This window comes from Catharus ustulatus, chromosome 5 (assembly GCF_009819885.2).
Source record: "Catharus ustulatus isolate bCatUst1 chromosome 5, bCatUst1.pri.v2, whole genome shotgun sequence".
NCBI classification, from domain to species: domain Eukaryota; kingdom Metazoa; phylum Chordata; class Aves; order Passeriformes; family Turdidae; genus Catharus; species Catharus ustulatus.
The window spans coordinates 57,265,945-57,282,539 of record NC_046225.1 but is presented as its reverse complement, the minus strand read 5'-3'; the positions used below and the strand labels follow the sequence as shown (position 1 = coordinate 57,282,539).

The window sequence follows — 16,595 nt, the reverse complement described above, 5'->3', positions numbered from 1 at the left end:
GTTTCAAATGGCTTGTTTAACTGGAAACAGATACAGTCAAACACATATCTGACTTCAAGAGTAGCTGCTTAAGCAAAGCAACTTTAAATCAGATTGTGAAAGCAATTGTCCTTACAGAACTACCAGGTATAACCTGCTGTTATCCAGCTATTTCTGCATAGTTACAAATTATTCCTTGTACTTGCCCTGTGAAAGCATCTAGTACAAGAGGGATCTGGGACTATAGAAGAAATTCAGGGGAGAGCTTGGGAAATTGGTGTATTCTTAAGTCTCAAAGGGCAACTAGGAAAAGAAATTACATTTACAGCCTTTAAATCAGTCTTTGAAGATCAAACTACCATGACAGACAGATGTGTAAAACACGTCTGCAAACAATGACTGAAGAACACATATTACTTGGATGGACTGGCAGTGCAACAATTTACACCCTGGCATCTCAAGGTGGACTCCAGAAGATTTTGTCTCCCAGCTGTTGAGTCCAGACTTTCTGGAATCTTAACGCTCTACCTGTCATCTATCTGTGGACTGCAAAGTGAGCTGGGCAGAGTCACAGGCTTGCACAACAGAACATGCTACAAAAATATCAACAGAGTTTTTCAGTGTTCAAAAGTGGGCTCAAGTCTAAGAAGAAATGTCTGTGATGGACTGAGTAAAAAGACACTTCTAAAAATGGGTTACTCCAGAACAGTCCACTGACAGTTTCTTGCAGATCTCTTTAGCCTGAAGCACTAATTCAGTACTTACAAGGGGAAGCTGCAGGACTAAACAAGACATTGTTTTAATCACATGTGATAGTCTGATGTTTGCACACACAGTATCTGATGCTCATGCCTCAGAGGCTGCTAAGATGGAGCATTAACCTGGTCACTATTTTGAAACTTCTTGACTGGCTCGTTGGATATTATTGTCCCCCAATATACTTAAACAAAAGACAATATTAACTATACACAGAAAAACCAACAAATCTAATCCAGGAGATGGACTTTTCATGACACAGAAATATAGAGGAAAAAAAGGCAAAATAATGAGATTTGTAACAGAGAGAATAGCGAAAGTGAAAGGTGTTCCTCTGGTTAATCCAGTGTACATTACACAAATATATTTATGAGAACCACAGTTGATACAACTATTTCACACTCCAAACTCCTTGCTTTTCACTTGATTCTGTCAGAATTGTTGAGTTATACTTTAGGGTTAACTCTCCTTTATTTCAATGGATGTTTTGCAACTGATTTTTGTAGTGCTACTAAGTTTTTTTCTTTGAGGCGATGGTCCATTATTAATTATTTTATCTTGCTTATAAAGTAAGTGAAAAATAGAAAATAAAGAGAACAGGAGAAACATACCATGAAAGTTCTAGATAAGCATTGAGAGCTTTTCTGATTACATGACCTAAGTAGCCATTCTTCTCTGCAATGTGTTTTGCCCAGCTGTGGAATAGAACAAACAAAAAAAATGAATGGTCATGCTCAAGTAATGTTATCCCAACTCATGTAGACTCTAATAACATAAAAGGACATCTGACTTCTTCTGTAAGACAAACTATGGCATTTAACAGCAGACACTGCATCAATCCTGTAATAATAAAATATGAAATTCATTAATCTCTACGAGTGTATTAGAGACATCCCATGTTTTTTTCTCAGCAATGTTTTTTTAAGAAAACAAACATAAGTTAATAGGTGCTATATTTTGATTCAAAATGCCAATTCTACCACATCATGAGACTTATATTTCTTGAAAATAAAAAAAAATGAGGTTGTTAGAAAAAAAAAAAGGTTGTTAGATGCAATCTTTCAGAGTTGTTTAATACAATCTCTCCAAGTTTTTCTGGAAAAAAAAAGTATTAGAAGTACTCAATATCTCTTAAAATCTACTGGTCATCTAAATAATACACATACTCATGCAGATCAAATATTGCTGCAGAAGAACCTTTTGCCACCAAGGTAAGCACAGTGAACTACAAGGTATTTAGGCCATGGACTTAAAAATCACCAATAATCAAAATAATCACATTAGAAATATATTCTCCTTTAAAAAATTCCTTACTTACATTACAGCTTTTTCTGGATCTCTGGGGAAGTCTTCCATATTTCCAGTGATGTAATAGAGAGAGCATCGCAAAGTCCCTTCTATATGTCCTCCTTGGGCAGCTTTATAGAAATAGCGTGCAGCAACTGTCTGTAAAGAAACAAGACATAATTAGCAACTCTGCATTATTAATCTTTATTGGGATTTCTTCCTCAGGACTCATTTCATCAAAGGAATAAAAATAGGCAGCTAGCGAATGAGGACCAAGATAGTTTAATGTACTAAGATGAAATGAATTCTTTCTTCTAAATTTTTAATAGCTTAGGCTAGAAAAAAATTTGAAAAACATATATTTGGGTAATATATGGAACATCAAACAGAGAAGTGTCTAAATGTTTAACTAACACTCACTAATACAAAAGTCTTACATGCACTTACAAAAGTAAAATTAGTTATTCACTAGTAGGAAGATTATTAAGGCATCCTGGAGAACAGAACTTTTCCACTTGTGATGCCAAATGAAGGCTGTGGACCAGGAGCAATTCTCTGTATGTTCAGCAGACCACAACCACAGTGCTCAAATCTTTGAAAGTGGTTTATAAAAGATAACACAGATTGAGTAAGCAGGGCCGGAGCTACAGAAGTGGGAAGACTCCACATTTTACCCTCAGGAACAGTAATCTATAAAGTAAAACAAACCAACATACAACCCAAAATAATTTAGTTCAGGAAATTTTTAACCATTTAAAGCATTTAATGCTTTCTGTTAGTGAGCAGGGACTACACAGTCCTTCTTGCCATTGGCATTGATGAATAAAGAAACCTGGGCACTTTTAGGTGTACTCTTATAATCAGTCCACTCTTAAATGTGTATTTTGGTCTCTGGGGAAGGAAAATGTGTATTTTGGTCTCTGGGGAAAGAAAATGTGTTTGCCAGATGCACATGTTGGTGAGCATGCTGCTGTTGGCAGCAGAAATGCTCATTGTCTGGAGGACATCCAGATCTCAGAACTCAAAGGCTGCACTAGAAACAGTTTTTAGCTCAAAGTATGAGGTATGCTGGCATTTATTACCGTCTACCTCACTATACTTTTGCTGCTGTTCATAGACTACCAAGTTAATTAAAATAAATATAAATAAAGTAGACCATTCCTATTAGGGGAAAAATTATTTTGCACATATGTTACAGAACAACAAAATAAAATACTGCCATCTACCAGGGCTGTGTCAAATAGTTACATTTTCAAGTCTGGATTGGAGGCCTCTCACTGCAGTTCTGAGGCTCACAGAAGCCATGTGAACATAGCATAGCTGTTCTTGAGTTCAGGGACAAGGTTGTGCTGCTTTCAGTTATTGTGGAATCCCTTCCCTATAAATTTTCCTATCCAAAACTGAGAACCCAAAAGGTCACATGATGTGAGAGCACACACTATCCCTCATGGTTGCTGTTACTGGAAGGAGTAAAACCTGCACCTGTTTTGTTTCTAAATTAAAAGAACAAAAACATATGCATATAATTTTAACTGATATACTTGAGCAACATCTCTCTCCCTAAGCTATCTGACTGAATCCCCCAATAAAATCCTCCTTTATGACAAAAGGCATCAAAATCCAACTTAGGGTTAACAGAACAATTTCAAGAATGAGGCAAAAAACTTCTAAATTGGGTCCTAATGCAAGAAATAGTACCATTAAATATTTACTCACTTGATTTCTACCAGGTACTCCAGGGTAAATCCCATCTAAATATAGGACGCCAAGGTTGTATGATGCATCTGGATTTCCCAGTTCTTCAGCAATTAACCAATGTTTGGCTGCTTTTCTGTAGTCTCTTTTAAAATTGTGGTAATACCATCCTAATCCATTCACTGCCTGGGGCAAGCCCTTAGAGAAGAAGAGCAGTCTCAGGTCACACATTTGATTCTGCTTTTTGCCACATCTGGGACTAGGGGTTATAAAGCCTTTTTTTCCCCAACTACTTTTCCCTGTGGGCTTGTATATAGATTGAGGAATAAGACTCCAGGGTCATCTTATTCTACAGACTGGAATAAGATGTGCTGACTTTCACTTGTTGATAAGAACAAACTCTGACCCCATCTCCTCTTCAAAGCCAAACAGGGCATTTATTCTTGTGAACTCCCAGAAACTGGTTGACAGGATTAGCAATCAAAAACCCCACTTCTTTTAAACTAGAACACTTCTTTGAGAATAAAGAGAAAGCAATGAACACAGAACTTTGTAATGCTGCTTTCAAAATGCATTTCACCAACATCATACAGATCTGCTTAAGATATTGCTACTTGTTATTACAAGTTGCATCTTTGCATCTTGGCCCAAGAGGAGAAGATCTTGAGACAGCTTTTATTTTTGTTGCAATGAGTCACCACTTCCTTGCACAAACTGGTGGATCATATGGGGCTGTAAGTATGCCAGCATTGTTACTAACTAGCATATTAAAATGTAAAAGCCATTAAACTTTTCAATAATTATGATGTTGGTTTGGTATAAAAAATGTGCATTGGAGCATAGGAACCCAAGTGTCTGAATTTCAGGACTGTAAGGAATTGTCTCTAGAAGTCTTCCAGGAAGCTGCTCCTCAAATCCTGAATCAAGGGAATTTTGATCACATCATAGGAGACTCTCAGTTTATTTAAGCCCTTCCCAAAAGGCAGTAGAACAGATAGTCTCTCCATGTCTCAAAGAAATCACAGAACTGGCACAAATCTTTTCTGATGGTGGTCAGCAGCAAAGTCCTACTGTCAAAATCAGTAATTTAAATAATTCTGGATTTAAGAGCTAGGAATGTATTTAAAGTCTAGGTACTCTTTCATTTTTATTCTAAGGATCAGATCATGGCCTGGGTAACCTGTCTTAGATCATTAAACAGAGTGAGGCTCCTCTGTTCTGTGGTGTCTGTCAATGTTTCTCCCTACTATGGAAAAAAATCCAGGAGACTTTGGGACATCCAGGTCTTCTCCCTTAATGCTTAGGAATATGAGGCACAAACATACTCCTGGATCAAACATTCACTCGGTAAATCAATTAACATTAAGTTCCAAAAGATGTAAATAGAGAGAATTCCTTTTCTTTCTCAAAAATTTTGGCTGATTTTGAGTGGTCTAGTCTTTCAATTTGGGAAAATAAGGTTTTTGCCACTCATGGTGATGACACTGGAAGAAGTAAGCAGTATTGACACAGAATTATGGTAACAGGCATTTTATATAAATCAGAGTTCATTGCTATTAGCACCTGGTACAGAACTACAACAATAAAATATTTATTTGTATTTTACCTTGGCTGCAGCTTTCTTCATCAATTCCAATGCAAGTTTTATATTCTTTTTCACACCTTGACCCTAGGAAACAGATATGTGAAACACTCATTGTTTACAAATGCAGACTGAGAAAAATTCACTTATGCACATCTAAAATGTCTTTTAATACTGATACTATTACGGTAATTTCACGACTATAAGGTGCACCCTTTTGACTAAAATTTTCCCCTGAACCCGGAAGCGCGCCTTATAGTCCGGTACGCCTTACATGGACAAAGTTGTGAAATTTGCCAAACCAGAAGTGTGAGCCGCAATGGGGGGGCGGTGCCACGGGAGCGCCGAGTCGTGAGGAGGGGGCGGGAGCGGGCGGCCACGGCTGGCAGGAGCCACGCAGGGAGGGAGGGAACTGCCGCTGGCCCTGGCCCTGGCACGGGCGGAACAAGAAGCCGGGCGGTGCCACCCTGAGCACGGGGGTGAGGGGAACGAGAAGCCGGGTGCTGCCGGCCCTGGCCCGGGGGAAACAAGAAGTGCGAGCCCGCAACAGCCCCGAGCTGAGCAGAGCCCGCCCAGTGGTGGCATTGGGGCAGCGGCGGCATGGCCCGGGCAGCTGGGGGAAAGCGCTGCGGTGGCAGCGACGTGGCCCGGGTGGCCGCGGGAAAGCACTGTGGTGGCGCAGCCCAAGCGGCTGGGGGAAAGCCGCTGGCATCGGGGCAGCGGTGCCGCAGGGGAAAAGCCCGGGGGGGGCATGGGCCTCCCAGAGCGGCATGCGGCTCCCGGAGCGCCAGGGGAGCCCGGGGTTCCCGGTACGGCATGGGGCACCCAGAGCGCTGGGGCGGCGCAGGGAGGGAGGGAGAGGGCTGCCGCAGAAGCCACGAGCCATGGCAGCCCTGAGCCCCACCTCGCCAGCCGGCACCAGGGGTGGGCGGGAGTGCCGGGCCCCGCGCACGGGGAGGGCGCTTGGGGCTGCGTTTAAAGGCTACGCCAATCTGTGAAAAATGTTTGCAAATTGAGCACCTGCCAGTAAACGCCATGATCGCGGGATTCCGTTACTAATTAGTTACTTTGTTGCACGTGGCACGGATCTTCGCAGCAAAAAAAAAAGTGCGCCTTACAGTCTGGTGCGCCTTATGGTCGTGAAATTACTGTACTTACTAAGTGTCATTCAGCTTTAAACAGTTACAACACAACAAGTAGCTTTGTGTTCATCCTTCCTCGACAGCTTTACAAAATCTCAGTGATTTGGTCTAGAAACAACTACTTCACCAGTATATTCAAGTGATTTTTATGGGTAAATAATATCACAGTTCTTTAATTTTCAGCAACTGAGGAAGAACTAATAGCATTCAAAGGGGCACAGGTTGTGCACAGTTTGGCAGTGAGTAAGAGCTCTCAGCTCTCCTGAGAAAGGATGTTAGAGTGTCTCTAGAGGAAATACAGATGTCATCCTTATGATGTCCACATAAAATAATTCCAGACACAGGTAAAACAGATTATGTGTGCTCAAAATTAATATAAGCAAACCTTAAGCAAGCATTCCCTATAGAAAATGGGATGAAGACCTAACAGCTCCTCACCAATATTTCTAAGCTTTAGTGCTGGAATGTCTTATGGGTGACATCACTGAGCTGATACACTTCTTTTGACTCAGGTGACGTCGTGCTTCAGTTGAGCATCATCTGCATCTAGCAGGGAAAAACTAACCGCATGCAGTGATAATTTAATTCCAACTAAAAACACATGCTAATAAAGGACAGTCTAAGAAAGGATTCAAACCTCTACTTACATCTCTACAGCAAAGCCTATGCCTACTAGCTGGTTGAATTTTGAGGTGACAAGACATTAGGAAAAATTAGGATCCACAATTTGGGTGGTATTTTGATCCTGAATATGGCTAGGAATAAAGTAACTAGACTGTTTTTAACTTGCTCTTTTTGAAATGTTTATGCCTTTTTGGTAAAAAGCAACATTAGCTTCATGCCAATTGATTGATTTTCAGAGTAAATCTAAAAGCACTTGTGTATGCAGATAACTTAGAAACAACATGTTATAGGAACAATTATTTTGAAATTAAAACACGAAATATGACTTACCTTAAACAACACAATGGCATAATCATATATTAACACTGGATCTTCTGTTTCTATTGCACCCTTTGCATACCATTCTATTGCAGCTTCAGGATTTTTTGCCACTCCTTGTTGGCCCCAAAACAGCATCTGAGCCAAACGTTGCTAAAAGAAAACAAACAGTAATACTATAAATGCTAGTATTGAAACTGGAATTGCAGGAGCAGACTTTTGCAGACTTAGATGCATTTCAAATGTGAGAAGAAACTAGTATACACCCTCCACAGTTTAAAACAACTGGTTACCAAGAATATTCAGATTGCTTTTCAGTGGTGGAATGTACTGAAACTAACTCTACAGCAGGCTTATTTTTACAGCTGTCAGTATCATAGAAGTCTGGACTGATTTAAGTGCAGAGGTAAGTGATAGACAGATTTGATGCATGTAAATGGCTTGGTATTACAATATATCACAGAATCACTAGGTTGGAAGAGACCTTTAAGATCATCAAGTGCAACCTGTACCCTAATATCTCAACTGAACCATGGCACCGAGTGCCACATCCAATCTTTTTTGAAACACATCCAGGGATGGTGACTCCACCACCTCCTCAGGCAGACCACCTCTCCAGTATTGCTACTGGTCTCAGATCAGCAGCAGTAATTGGAATGTATCCAATACAAAGCCAGGGAAAAGGATCAGAGAAGGAGGTTGCCAAGACCTGAAGAGTCTTACCTGCTGCCTTTCATCATTCAGGTTTTTGCATGGTTACAGGATATTATTGAACAGAAACAGGAGAAAATTTTTCCAGGCTTGGAGAGAAGAAGCAATTCTGGGTGGACGGAGAGAATGTCTGCTCTCCTCTACAACTCTCCTATGTGGTCTATAGATGTATCTTCCTGAGTGTGTCTAAAACCAAGAATGGGGAAATTTTTTACTTTATACCTGTGCAGCTGCATTTCCTCTTGTTGCTTCATGTTTTAACCACATAAAGACATCACCATTTTCTTTTGTTTGAGCTTTAAGCAGTTCATCATCCATCAGTCTTATAGTTTCAACAAATGCCTGAAGAGTAGGTGAATAGAAAAAAATTAACTTCCACATGAATTTCACAATGAATTTCTACATCTGCTACCAAAATGAAAATGTTGTCCATTTCCTACTTATCCCTAAAAATTTATGATCAGTTCTGGATTTTAAAATTCTCATCACTCCTCTGCTGGCCAGTGCATTAAGACCTATTCTTACATCCACTGTAAAAAACATTTACTGCTTTATCCCAAAACTGTAATTCCATTCTACACTGGAAAGATATGCCAAGACACCAACAACTGAAAAAAATCCCAAATCAACTTTTAGTTTTAAATGCACTTAAAAATTACAAAGAAGTGTTTTAAGTCTATAGAAATTGCTTTCAAAAGATTAAAAAAAGACTGGTAGAAAGCTTCATGAAGACCTAACCCACAGTACTCTTATCTAGGTAAGTCTGCCAGTTTTTACTTCTTCAACAATTAAAATCTCTCTATTTTTGTACAACAATCATGCTTTCTGATAAGCCAGGATTCTAGTACTAACTTCCTTGACTACTCTTTATAAATAACGTTACCTCCTGTTTAGCAGCCTATTCCAAAATCCTTTTATCATAACTTTATCAGATAATTATTTAACAACCAAAACATTACATTTCATTATAGAAAAGGTTTTAGTATGGAGAGGACAATTCATCTTTTGGAGGAACTTCATGATGTCTGTCTATTGAAACAACAGATCAGTTGCTTAATAAACACATCCAATTATATTAATAATTAAAAATCTGAGTTATGATTTATGGGCCAAGAATTAAGTTTGGACTTTAATAAAAGATAGCCTTGTGGACAACTCTGAGGATTTGAGTCTGATTTTGATTTTGATTCCGCCTTCCCAAGAAACACAGTAATGATACCTACATATAATTTGGGGGATTTTGTAACTATCATTGGATCATACAATGATTTGGGCTGGAAGGGACTTTTAAAGACCATTTAGTCCAATGCCCCTGCCACAGGCAGGGACATGAATCAGATGAGCTAATATTTCTAAATCAAGACAAGAATCTTCTGGCCACGTAATATATGAAAAATAAGTTGCACAGAAAAAAAAATCAAATACATTTATAACTCTTTTACCTGTTCCCCTTTTATATTGTGCTGATCCAGGGATGTCTTTATTGCAATATTGCTGTAATAAGCATACGACAGCTCCAAATCAAGTGGATAGTTATTAATGCCTTGGTAATGTTTATAGCCAAGATTCATCACAGAAAGTCTCTCGTTCCCCTGAGCGCCAACCAAACTATACAGCAGTCCCTGACAAAAATCAACAGACATAAACAAGAGTGAATTCATTGCACATCTCAAAAGTTCAGCACTTTGCAGGAGATTTACAGGGAACAGAATGTTTATATTGGTAGCTGATATACTAGCTATATCATGCAACACAGAAGCAAGCACAGCCATAAAGTAGTCAAAATGTCTTACATTTGCACAGAAACACTTGAAGGAAAACCTAGGCTCTAAATACTTTTCAAGTATTGCATTTATTCTGTCACCATTAAGTATGCAGCAATTTTTAAAATGCCATTTTACTACAGTGTTGTTTATACTCTGACACTTTTTATACTCAGCAGTGACTTAACTAGTCCCAAAGATGCCAGCTGGAGTTTTCACACTGAATTCTGTGGAAACATATGGAAGCTAACAAACAGCATTTGAGAATCTTACCCTAGGGATCTGACAGGACAGTAGGATGGAATCTGAGGCTGGTAAGACTTCAGTACAGAAATCTCCCTTGAGGTACATGTTAATTGGTCTATGCACCACACAGTTGCCAAAACATACATTTTCAGCACTACTACTATTTTTCACCTGCACAGTAAGAAAACCAGTGGTGTCCCATCTGTGCTGGATATTAAATTGTTTCCTACACTACCTGAAGCAGAACCAATGATGAAATTACTAAGCCTCCATAATAGGTACTATATACTCTTTAGTTAGGGTATAAAAAAGGTTCCTGTTTAAGGTTTCTTGTTTTGGAAGAATTGCAGGTGAACTTTGTCTCTGATCGGCCTGTCAGGGGTTCTTCTGATTTAGCATCCTGTAACCACAATAGACATATCTGATATTCTTCATGAGTGTTTTATATTATAATATTATATCACAATAAAATATCTGTTGGCAATTTTAGTGTTGCCTTCTTCCCCTGACATACAAACACTTTCCCTTAATTTGACCTAGAACACGTTGAAATATTTCAGTTATCTGCAACCTGCCTAAGAGGTCAGGAGTTCTCAAACTGCAGCTGCTCGATTGAAACATAGTCACTTTTCTACAAAAGAAAACTTTCTACTTTGGTTACCCTTGCTCATTTGACCATAATATACTCAGTGTCACATTTTTGCACACTCTAAAATCAGACTTCGTTCCTGACTGTACTATTCAATCTTTCCAAGATTTTTTTCTTACCTGTCTCCAAATGACTGTGGTTGACTCAAGGGCTCTTACTCATCCTGGCTCCAAAGTGACTAGAAAATGCAGTACTTTCTATACTGTTCAGTTCACTACCATTTTTAGGTCTTTACTGTATCACTAATTTCCTTGTTCCAGCTTGAGCAGAATAAAGATTCCCACTATCAAGCCTTCATAAAGATATCACTGCCATTAAGGTATTTACTAGTAGCTTTATTGGAGGATCCCAACCACCACCTGGACCTGAGGGCCATTTCGCTTTTTTAAATTCAATGGATCATTCCCTTTCTTAACTGTCTTTAAAGGTAATTAATTTCACAGACATAACAGAATATGTTAAATATAGTACCTTTACACGATCCACAGACACACCGAGCCCTGTTTCAAATATAACTGCAAGGAAATAGGAAGCCTTATGGTATCCGCAACAACTTGAATCCACCAGGAGAGGAACAGAGGAGCCCAAATTGCTGAGGCCATTGGCACCGGACAGACCTTTCACAACCTTCTCAAATATCCTCTGGCCAACTTCTACAACTGTATCACTTCCATCTTCTAACACTAAAAATAAAATATAGGACACGCAGTTATTGCAAGACTTAAAATTAGGAACCAATTTTCCCCAGAGAGTGAATAACAGACAGAATAATAGATTCTGTTATTTCTCAAACTCAATGCAGACAGAATTCCTAGAGATACAAGGTATTATTAAATATGAAGAGTGAATAAAAGTCCAAAAGACCATCTTAAAGTAACTAACTACTAAAAACATAATGGTATTTCTAATTCCTTTTACCTAATAAGCCATCCTTCCATCTGCAGTATATTGCAACATATAAGCCACATAACACTCCTTATAGTAAGTCAGCTAATACGAAACAAAATGTATAACACATTAAGTCAAATTATACCAAAATACACAGCAAATATTGTTGAGTTATTTAATTACAATTAAAAAAAAAAGAAACGATTACCCTCTGGACTACTGAAATCCATCTCTTGTAACAGTTTAAACAAAGTATGATACTTTTCCTTGAGCTCTTTTCCCCACATAAAAGCATCACATTTTGATTTTTCTCCATATTTGTGAATCATCTCCAAATAATAGTTTTCATAGTAACCTAGAGAAAAAAACATATTTAAGACATGAAAGCTGACTTTTTGGTCTCGAAAACAAGTTTCCGACAGAAAAAAACAATTCTAGTAAACTAAAAATTAACGGACAAGATGAGCACACCCTTAAGACAAAGCTAAACACCCAGCTAGTACAGGCCACTTACAAATACATTTAGATTTCTTCTTGCATACTCTGGTCACAACACATTCAATCAAATTCAAATAAGAGATATAAGCTAGTTTTCAGCAGTCATTCTCTTTTCGCCAAAGTGGACACTTTGGTGTTAGACAACTGTGGCAGTAACATTCTAGCAAAATCCACCCATTTTCCTTTAGGGTCAATTTGAAAATGAAATGGAAGAAAGGCAATTGAAAGCTTGAGACTATTTCTTTGACACTTTATGCATCTCTCTTATTAGAGAAGACATATTACGATATAAGTTTTTATTCCATGACACAAAAGTATTTGCAGGGACAGAACCCCAGTTCTAGCTACAAGTAATGAGACTAAACTCTTAAAATTGCATTTTTTTCTTGTTATGGCTGAATTTAATTTTACTTTCGATGATCAATATCCAGATTGTTAAAGGAAAGAAAACAGGTCTCCAAAGATGACAGTTTAAAATTCATGTCATAGACCAACACTTACAATTTCTCTGGGTTTTTTTCGCCTTGCCTTACAATATAGTCTGTAATCATAAACTATTTCTTGAACGTCCATACATCTCTCGTAGTAAAGTTCAATTTGTTCCACTGCATCTTTGTCATGAAGAGGATTAGAAATCTGTAAAAAGGCAAATGATGGATAAACGGCATCCCTGGTATAGGCTGTTGTGTATGCTCAGCTAGAAAGATTCATTGTAAACAAACAAAAGGAACAGATTGTTCACTACAATCAGCTTATCTGGCACGTCATATTAATATGTCAGACAACTTGATGCTGACCACAGTAGAACCACTGTCTATTTAAATATTCAACATAATCCAAAAGATTAATTTCCAGAACTGACCAAACCCATGTGACTTTACTATCAGTTTTATCAAAACCATAGATTAATCAAATTTATCCAACACTGTATCATCAGAAGCTCTGGGAACAAAGCAATACTGAAAATATGTCCTTATTAAATATAGGTTTACAAACACTGCTTAACACACTCACTTCCCCAAGTATTATTCTTAGCACTTGAAATGGTAACTAATATTCCTAGGATTTCAACAGAAAAATATAATATTTGACATATGTTCCAGATTACGCTTCATAGCTAGTTTATCACTTGATAAGCACTCCATCTGAAAAATAAAATATAGTCATAGCTGACTGCTAATATTTCAACATTTCCAAGCAGTGCTTTTGCTCACCTGCTCTGTTTCCAACACATTGAGGCGATAGTATTTCACAGGTCCAAAGAATGCTTCAATACCATTTACATACCCACTGCCTCCAAGAACAAAGTATCCAGCAGTGTCATCATAATAGAAATCTTCCCTAAAAACTTGAGAACATGAAAGAGAAGTAAGCTGACTATCTAGAGGTACTGTGAAAGAAGAAAGAGAAATTAGTATTTCTAAGAATTTCTACAGCTGAGTCTTAAGCTCATTGCAAGTATTTTTTTCTTTATCATTTGTTTATTCCCCAAAATCAACCCTGCAATTTAGTGCAATAAATTACGGAGTAATTTAACAAATTCCTTGTCTACAAACACATTAAACCAGCAGGGTGCTTTATTATTCTGACCTGTAAGTATCTTTTGATATTTTATGTATCTTTACTCAACCTCAATTTTTTTCAGTTCCACTTTTCTCTTTCACTTTTCTAAAATCAGCATACAAAAATTCAAATTACCTATCTCCTAGAGTTATCATCTTCAACTTATCAATTTCTGGATTTAAAGATAGCAGAGAAGGAACAATTCTGAAGTCTGCCATGCAGTTCACTGTTAGGTAGCTCCCTAATTAACAGTGGCATTTTTAAATTATTTGCACAAGACTCCATCTTAAATTATAGTGTAGGAGAACAACTAAACATCCATTTTGAAAAATATTCAGTTCCTTAGTATAAAGCATGAATATTTTTGGTAGCAATTTTGCTCTCTAATTAAGCAAAGCAAGTAGCAATCTCCCTGATGAAATACTACCTCTCACAGCAACAGTAAAACTAGACTTCAGTAAGGCCAAAAGTTCACTTGAAGACTGATCTTAATGCCACTGACCTGCCAATCAGTTTCTAGTAAGGTTATCAGACTTTAGATCATGCAGCAAGTTACCTCATGGCATTAACAAAAATATTCAGCTCATGCTTAATGTAAGCACAGTAAAGCAAACTGTTTTTGAAAGCACAGCACAGAAAAAGACCACAGATATTTTCAAAATCAGTCAGAATCTCAGTTTCAAATTTGTGCTATCCTTCTCCCATTCTCTGTTTCTGAACATATACACACACACTACTCCACAAAGGGGAAAATGCTGCTTACGTAAAAGATTGATGATGATGTCTTTTCAAATTCTTCCCAACACTGCTTACTTCAATCTAAAAGAAACACAAGAAATTAATTGCAATAAAAGAAATGTTATAGGTACATTATTACACTGTTAAGTTTCTCCAGGGGAGGTTAAATTGGATGTTAGGAAATATTTCTTCACTGAAAGTGTTGTCAAGCACTGGAACAGGTTGCCCATTTTAATTGTGGAGTCACCATTCTAGGACGTGTTCAGGACACAAGCAGATGTGGTACTCAGTGCTGTGGTTTTAATTGATACGGTGGTGTTAGGTCAAAGGTTGGACGCAATGATCTTTGAGGTATTTTCCAGCCTTAATGATTCAATGATTCTGGTTGATCCACAGTCCAAAGCCCTTCTCCCCAGGGCTGTTCTCAATCTACTCTCTGCCTAGCCCAAGTCTGTGCTTGGGACTCCCCTGACCCAGGTGCCACACCTCAAACTTGGACTTGTTGAACATCACAAGGTACACATGGGCCCACCTCTCATGCCTGTCCAGGTCCATCTGGATGGCATCCATTCCCTCCAGCATCTCGACTACACCACACAGCTTGGTGCTGTTAGAACACTTGCTGAGGGTGCACTCAATCCAACTCAATCAATCAAAGTTGATTTCCCAAAGCTGGATGGTCTGAACATCCCTCTTGTTTTAGATTTTTCATTCTTTTGCTATGTGAGCATGTACAATTTACAGTATTTCTTTCAGCCTCAGCTATTAAGGAGTTTGTCAGAGACATAATCAAATTATACAGATATCAGCCTTGATCCTGTAATTCAGTAGTAAGCATACCTGTCCACCCTTAAAGGAGAGATCCAGTCGAAACCACTGCTTCAGAGGAAGGCTGAAGCTAGTTTTCACTGCAAGGTCATCCCCTCGCATGAGATGCATCTGAATATGCACATAAACATGAGAGCAAAAAGGAAGAGAAAGGAAATAAACCACACAGAAACATTAACAGCAAGAATGGGTTTACTAATGTGTTGTTCACAGTGATTCTGTCCTCTTCATCCTCTTCATCAGCAAGGACAGAAATCTGGGCACTCACCAAGCCACACATCAGAGTCCCACAGACCGTGCCCCACATTTCAGTTACATATCTCAGATGCTGATGCTCAGGCTCCCACATGGAACCAGAATGAAAACAAGGGTTAAACACTCTGTTTAAACCTAAGGCAAACGGGGAGGCTGTCACAGTTCATCTCAAACATCAGAAGGCAGTTGTGACTTGCAGTAAACAGCAGAAGGGACCAGTAAACAGTGGCATCTGCTCAGCATTCAACTGGTAGCACATGACTGCAATGATCAAGTACAAGATATCTCCACCCTCCACTTCTTGGACCTGCAGAAGCTAAACTCACCATCTGAGCTTTTAAGACCAGAATAGGCTGTTATGATAATCTAGTCTGAGAATAAAACTGACCCTAAAACCTCATCAAGTAAATCTCATATTAAGCTGATAAATTCAATTTCTTTTGTTCTTCAAAGAAAAGCATCCAGTTTATAATGGATAAATTAATTATCGAAACTGGCTACATGACAGAGAAAATGAAAATGACAAAAATAACAGAGCAGAAGAGGTCAGTTGTCAAACTTGCAAAGAAGGAAAAAAAAAAGTATTATGAGAATGCCAGGTGTGCATTTTGAAACTTTTAAAACTCTGCATGCTTATTTCCTCTGTGAGTCTGCCAGCCAGCGCCCAGCCCTGTTCTGACAAGAACACACCCCTACTGTAAGTGCTGCAAGACTAAGACATTGCTATCTCTTAACTTTCTTCTGGATCAGGGAAACAGACTGATTCCTGAACATTGCAATGCAGGCAAGACCTTGAATGACTCTTACTTTTCTGAGGCTACTTCAAATTATCAAAAAAATTATAAAAAAATTTCATGTTGTATATACATACAGGAATTAAGATCATTTAAAATAACACTTCAGTAATAATAAGAAAGCTTGTTCATTAAGGTAAGGCTGTTAATCTCAGCGTATGTTCCTGCTGTAAGACTCAGGCTGACAAAGCAGGTATTTCCTGAAGCTAGCCAAGACTAGAATGCTATGCAACTACTCAGTTGTCTCCCGTTAATTTAGTAGCTACTTTCCTACTGAGA

General features: G+C 38.3%; 1 protein-coding gene across 1 annotated transcript in view; it reads right to left on the bottom strand.

Moving 5' to 3' along the window:
* The window catches only part of SEL1L3 (SEL1L family member 3), a 36,618-nt gene that overhangs the window by 8,782 nt on the left and 11,241 nt on the right, over nt 1-16,595 (bottom strand). Inside the window, 15 exon segments of the mRNA XM_033059337.2 lie at nt 1,347-1,430; nt 2,054-2,181; nt 3,739-3,915; nt 5,324-5,386; nt 7,396-7,536; nt 8,317-8,436; nt 9,537-9,716; nt 11,224-11,435; nt 11,849-11,995; nt 12,640-12,655; nt 12,657-12,677; nt 12,679-12,774; nt 13,353-13,485; nt 14,465-14,520; nt 15,280-15,394. Coding sequence (XP_032915228.1) covers nt 1,347-1,430; nt 2,054-2,181; nt 3,739-3,915; nt 5,324-5,386; nt 7,396-7,536; nt 8,317-8,436; nt 9,537-9,716; nt 11,224-11,435; nt 11,849-11,995; nt 12,640-12,655; nt 12,657-12,677; nt 12,679-12,774; nt 13,353-13,485; nt 14,465-14,520; nt 15,280-15,394 — 1,689 coding nt within the window.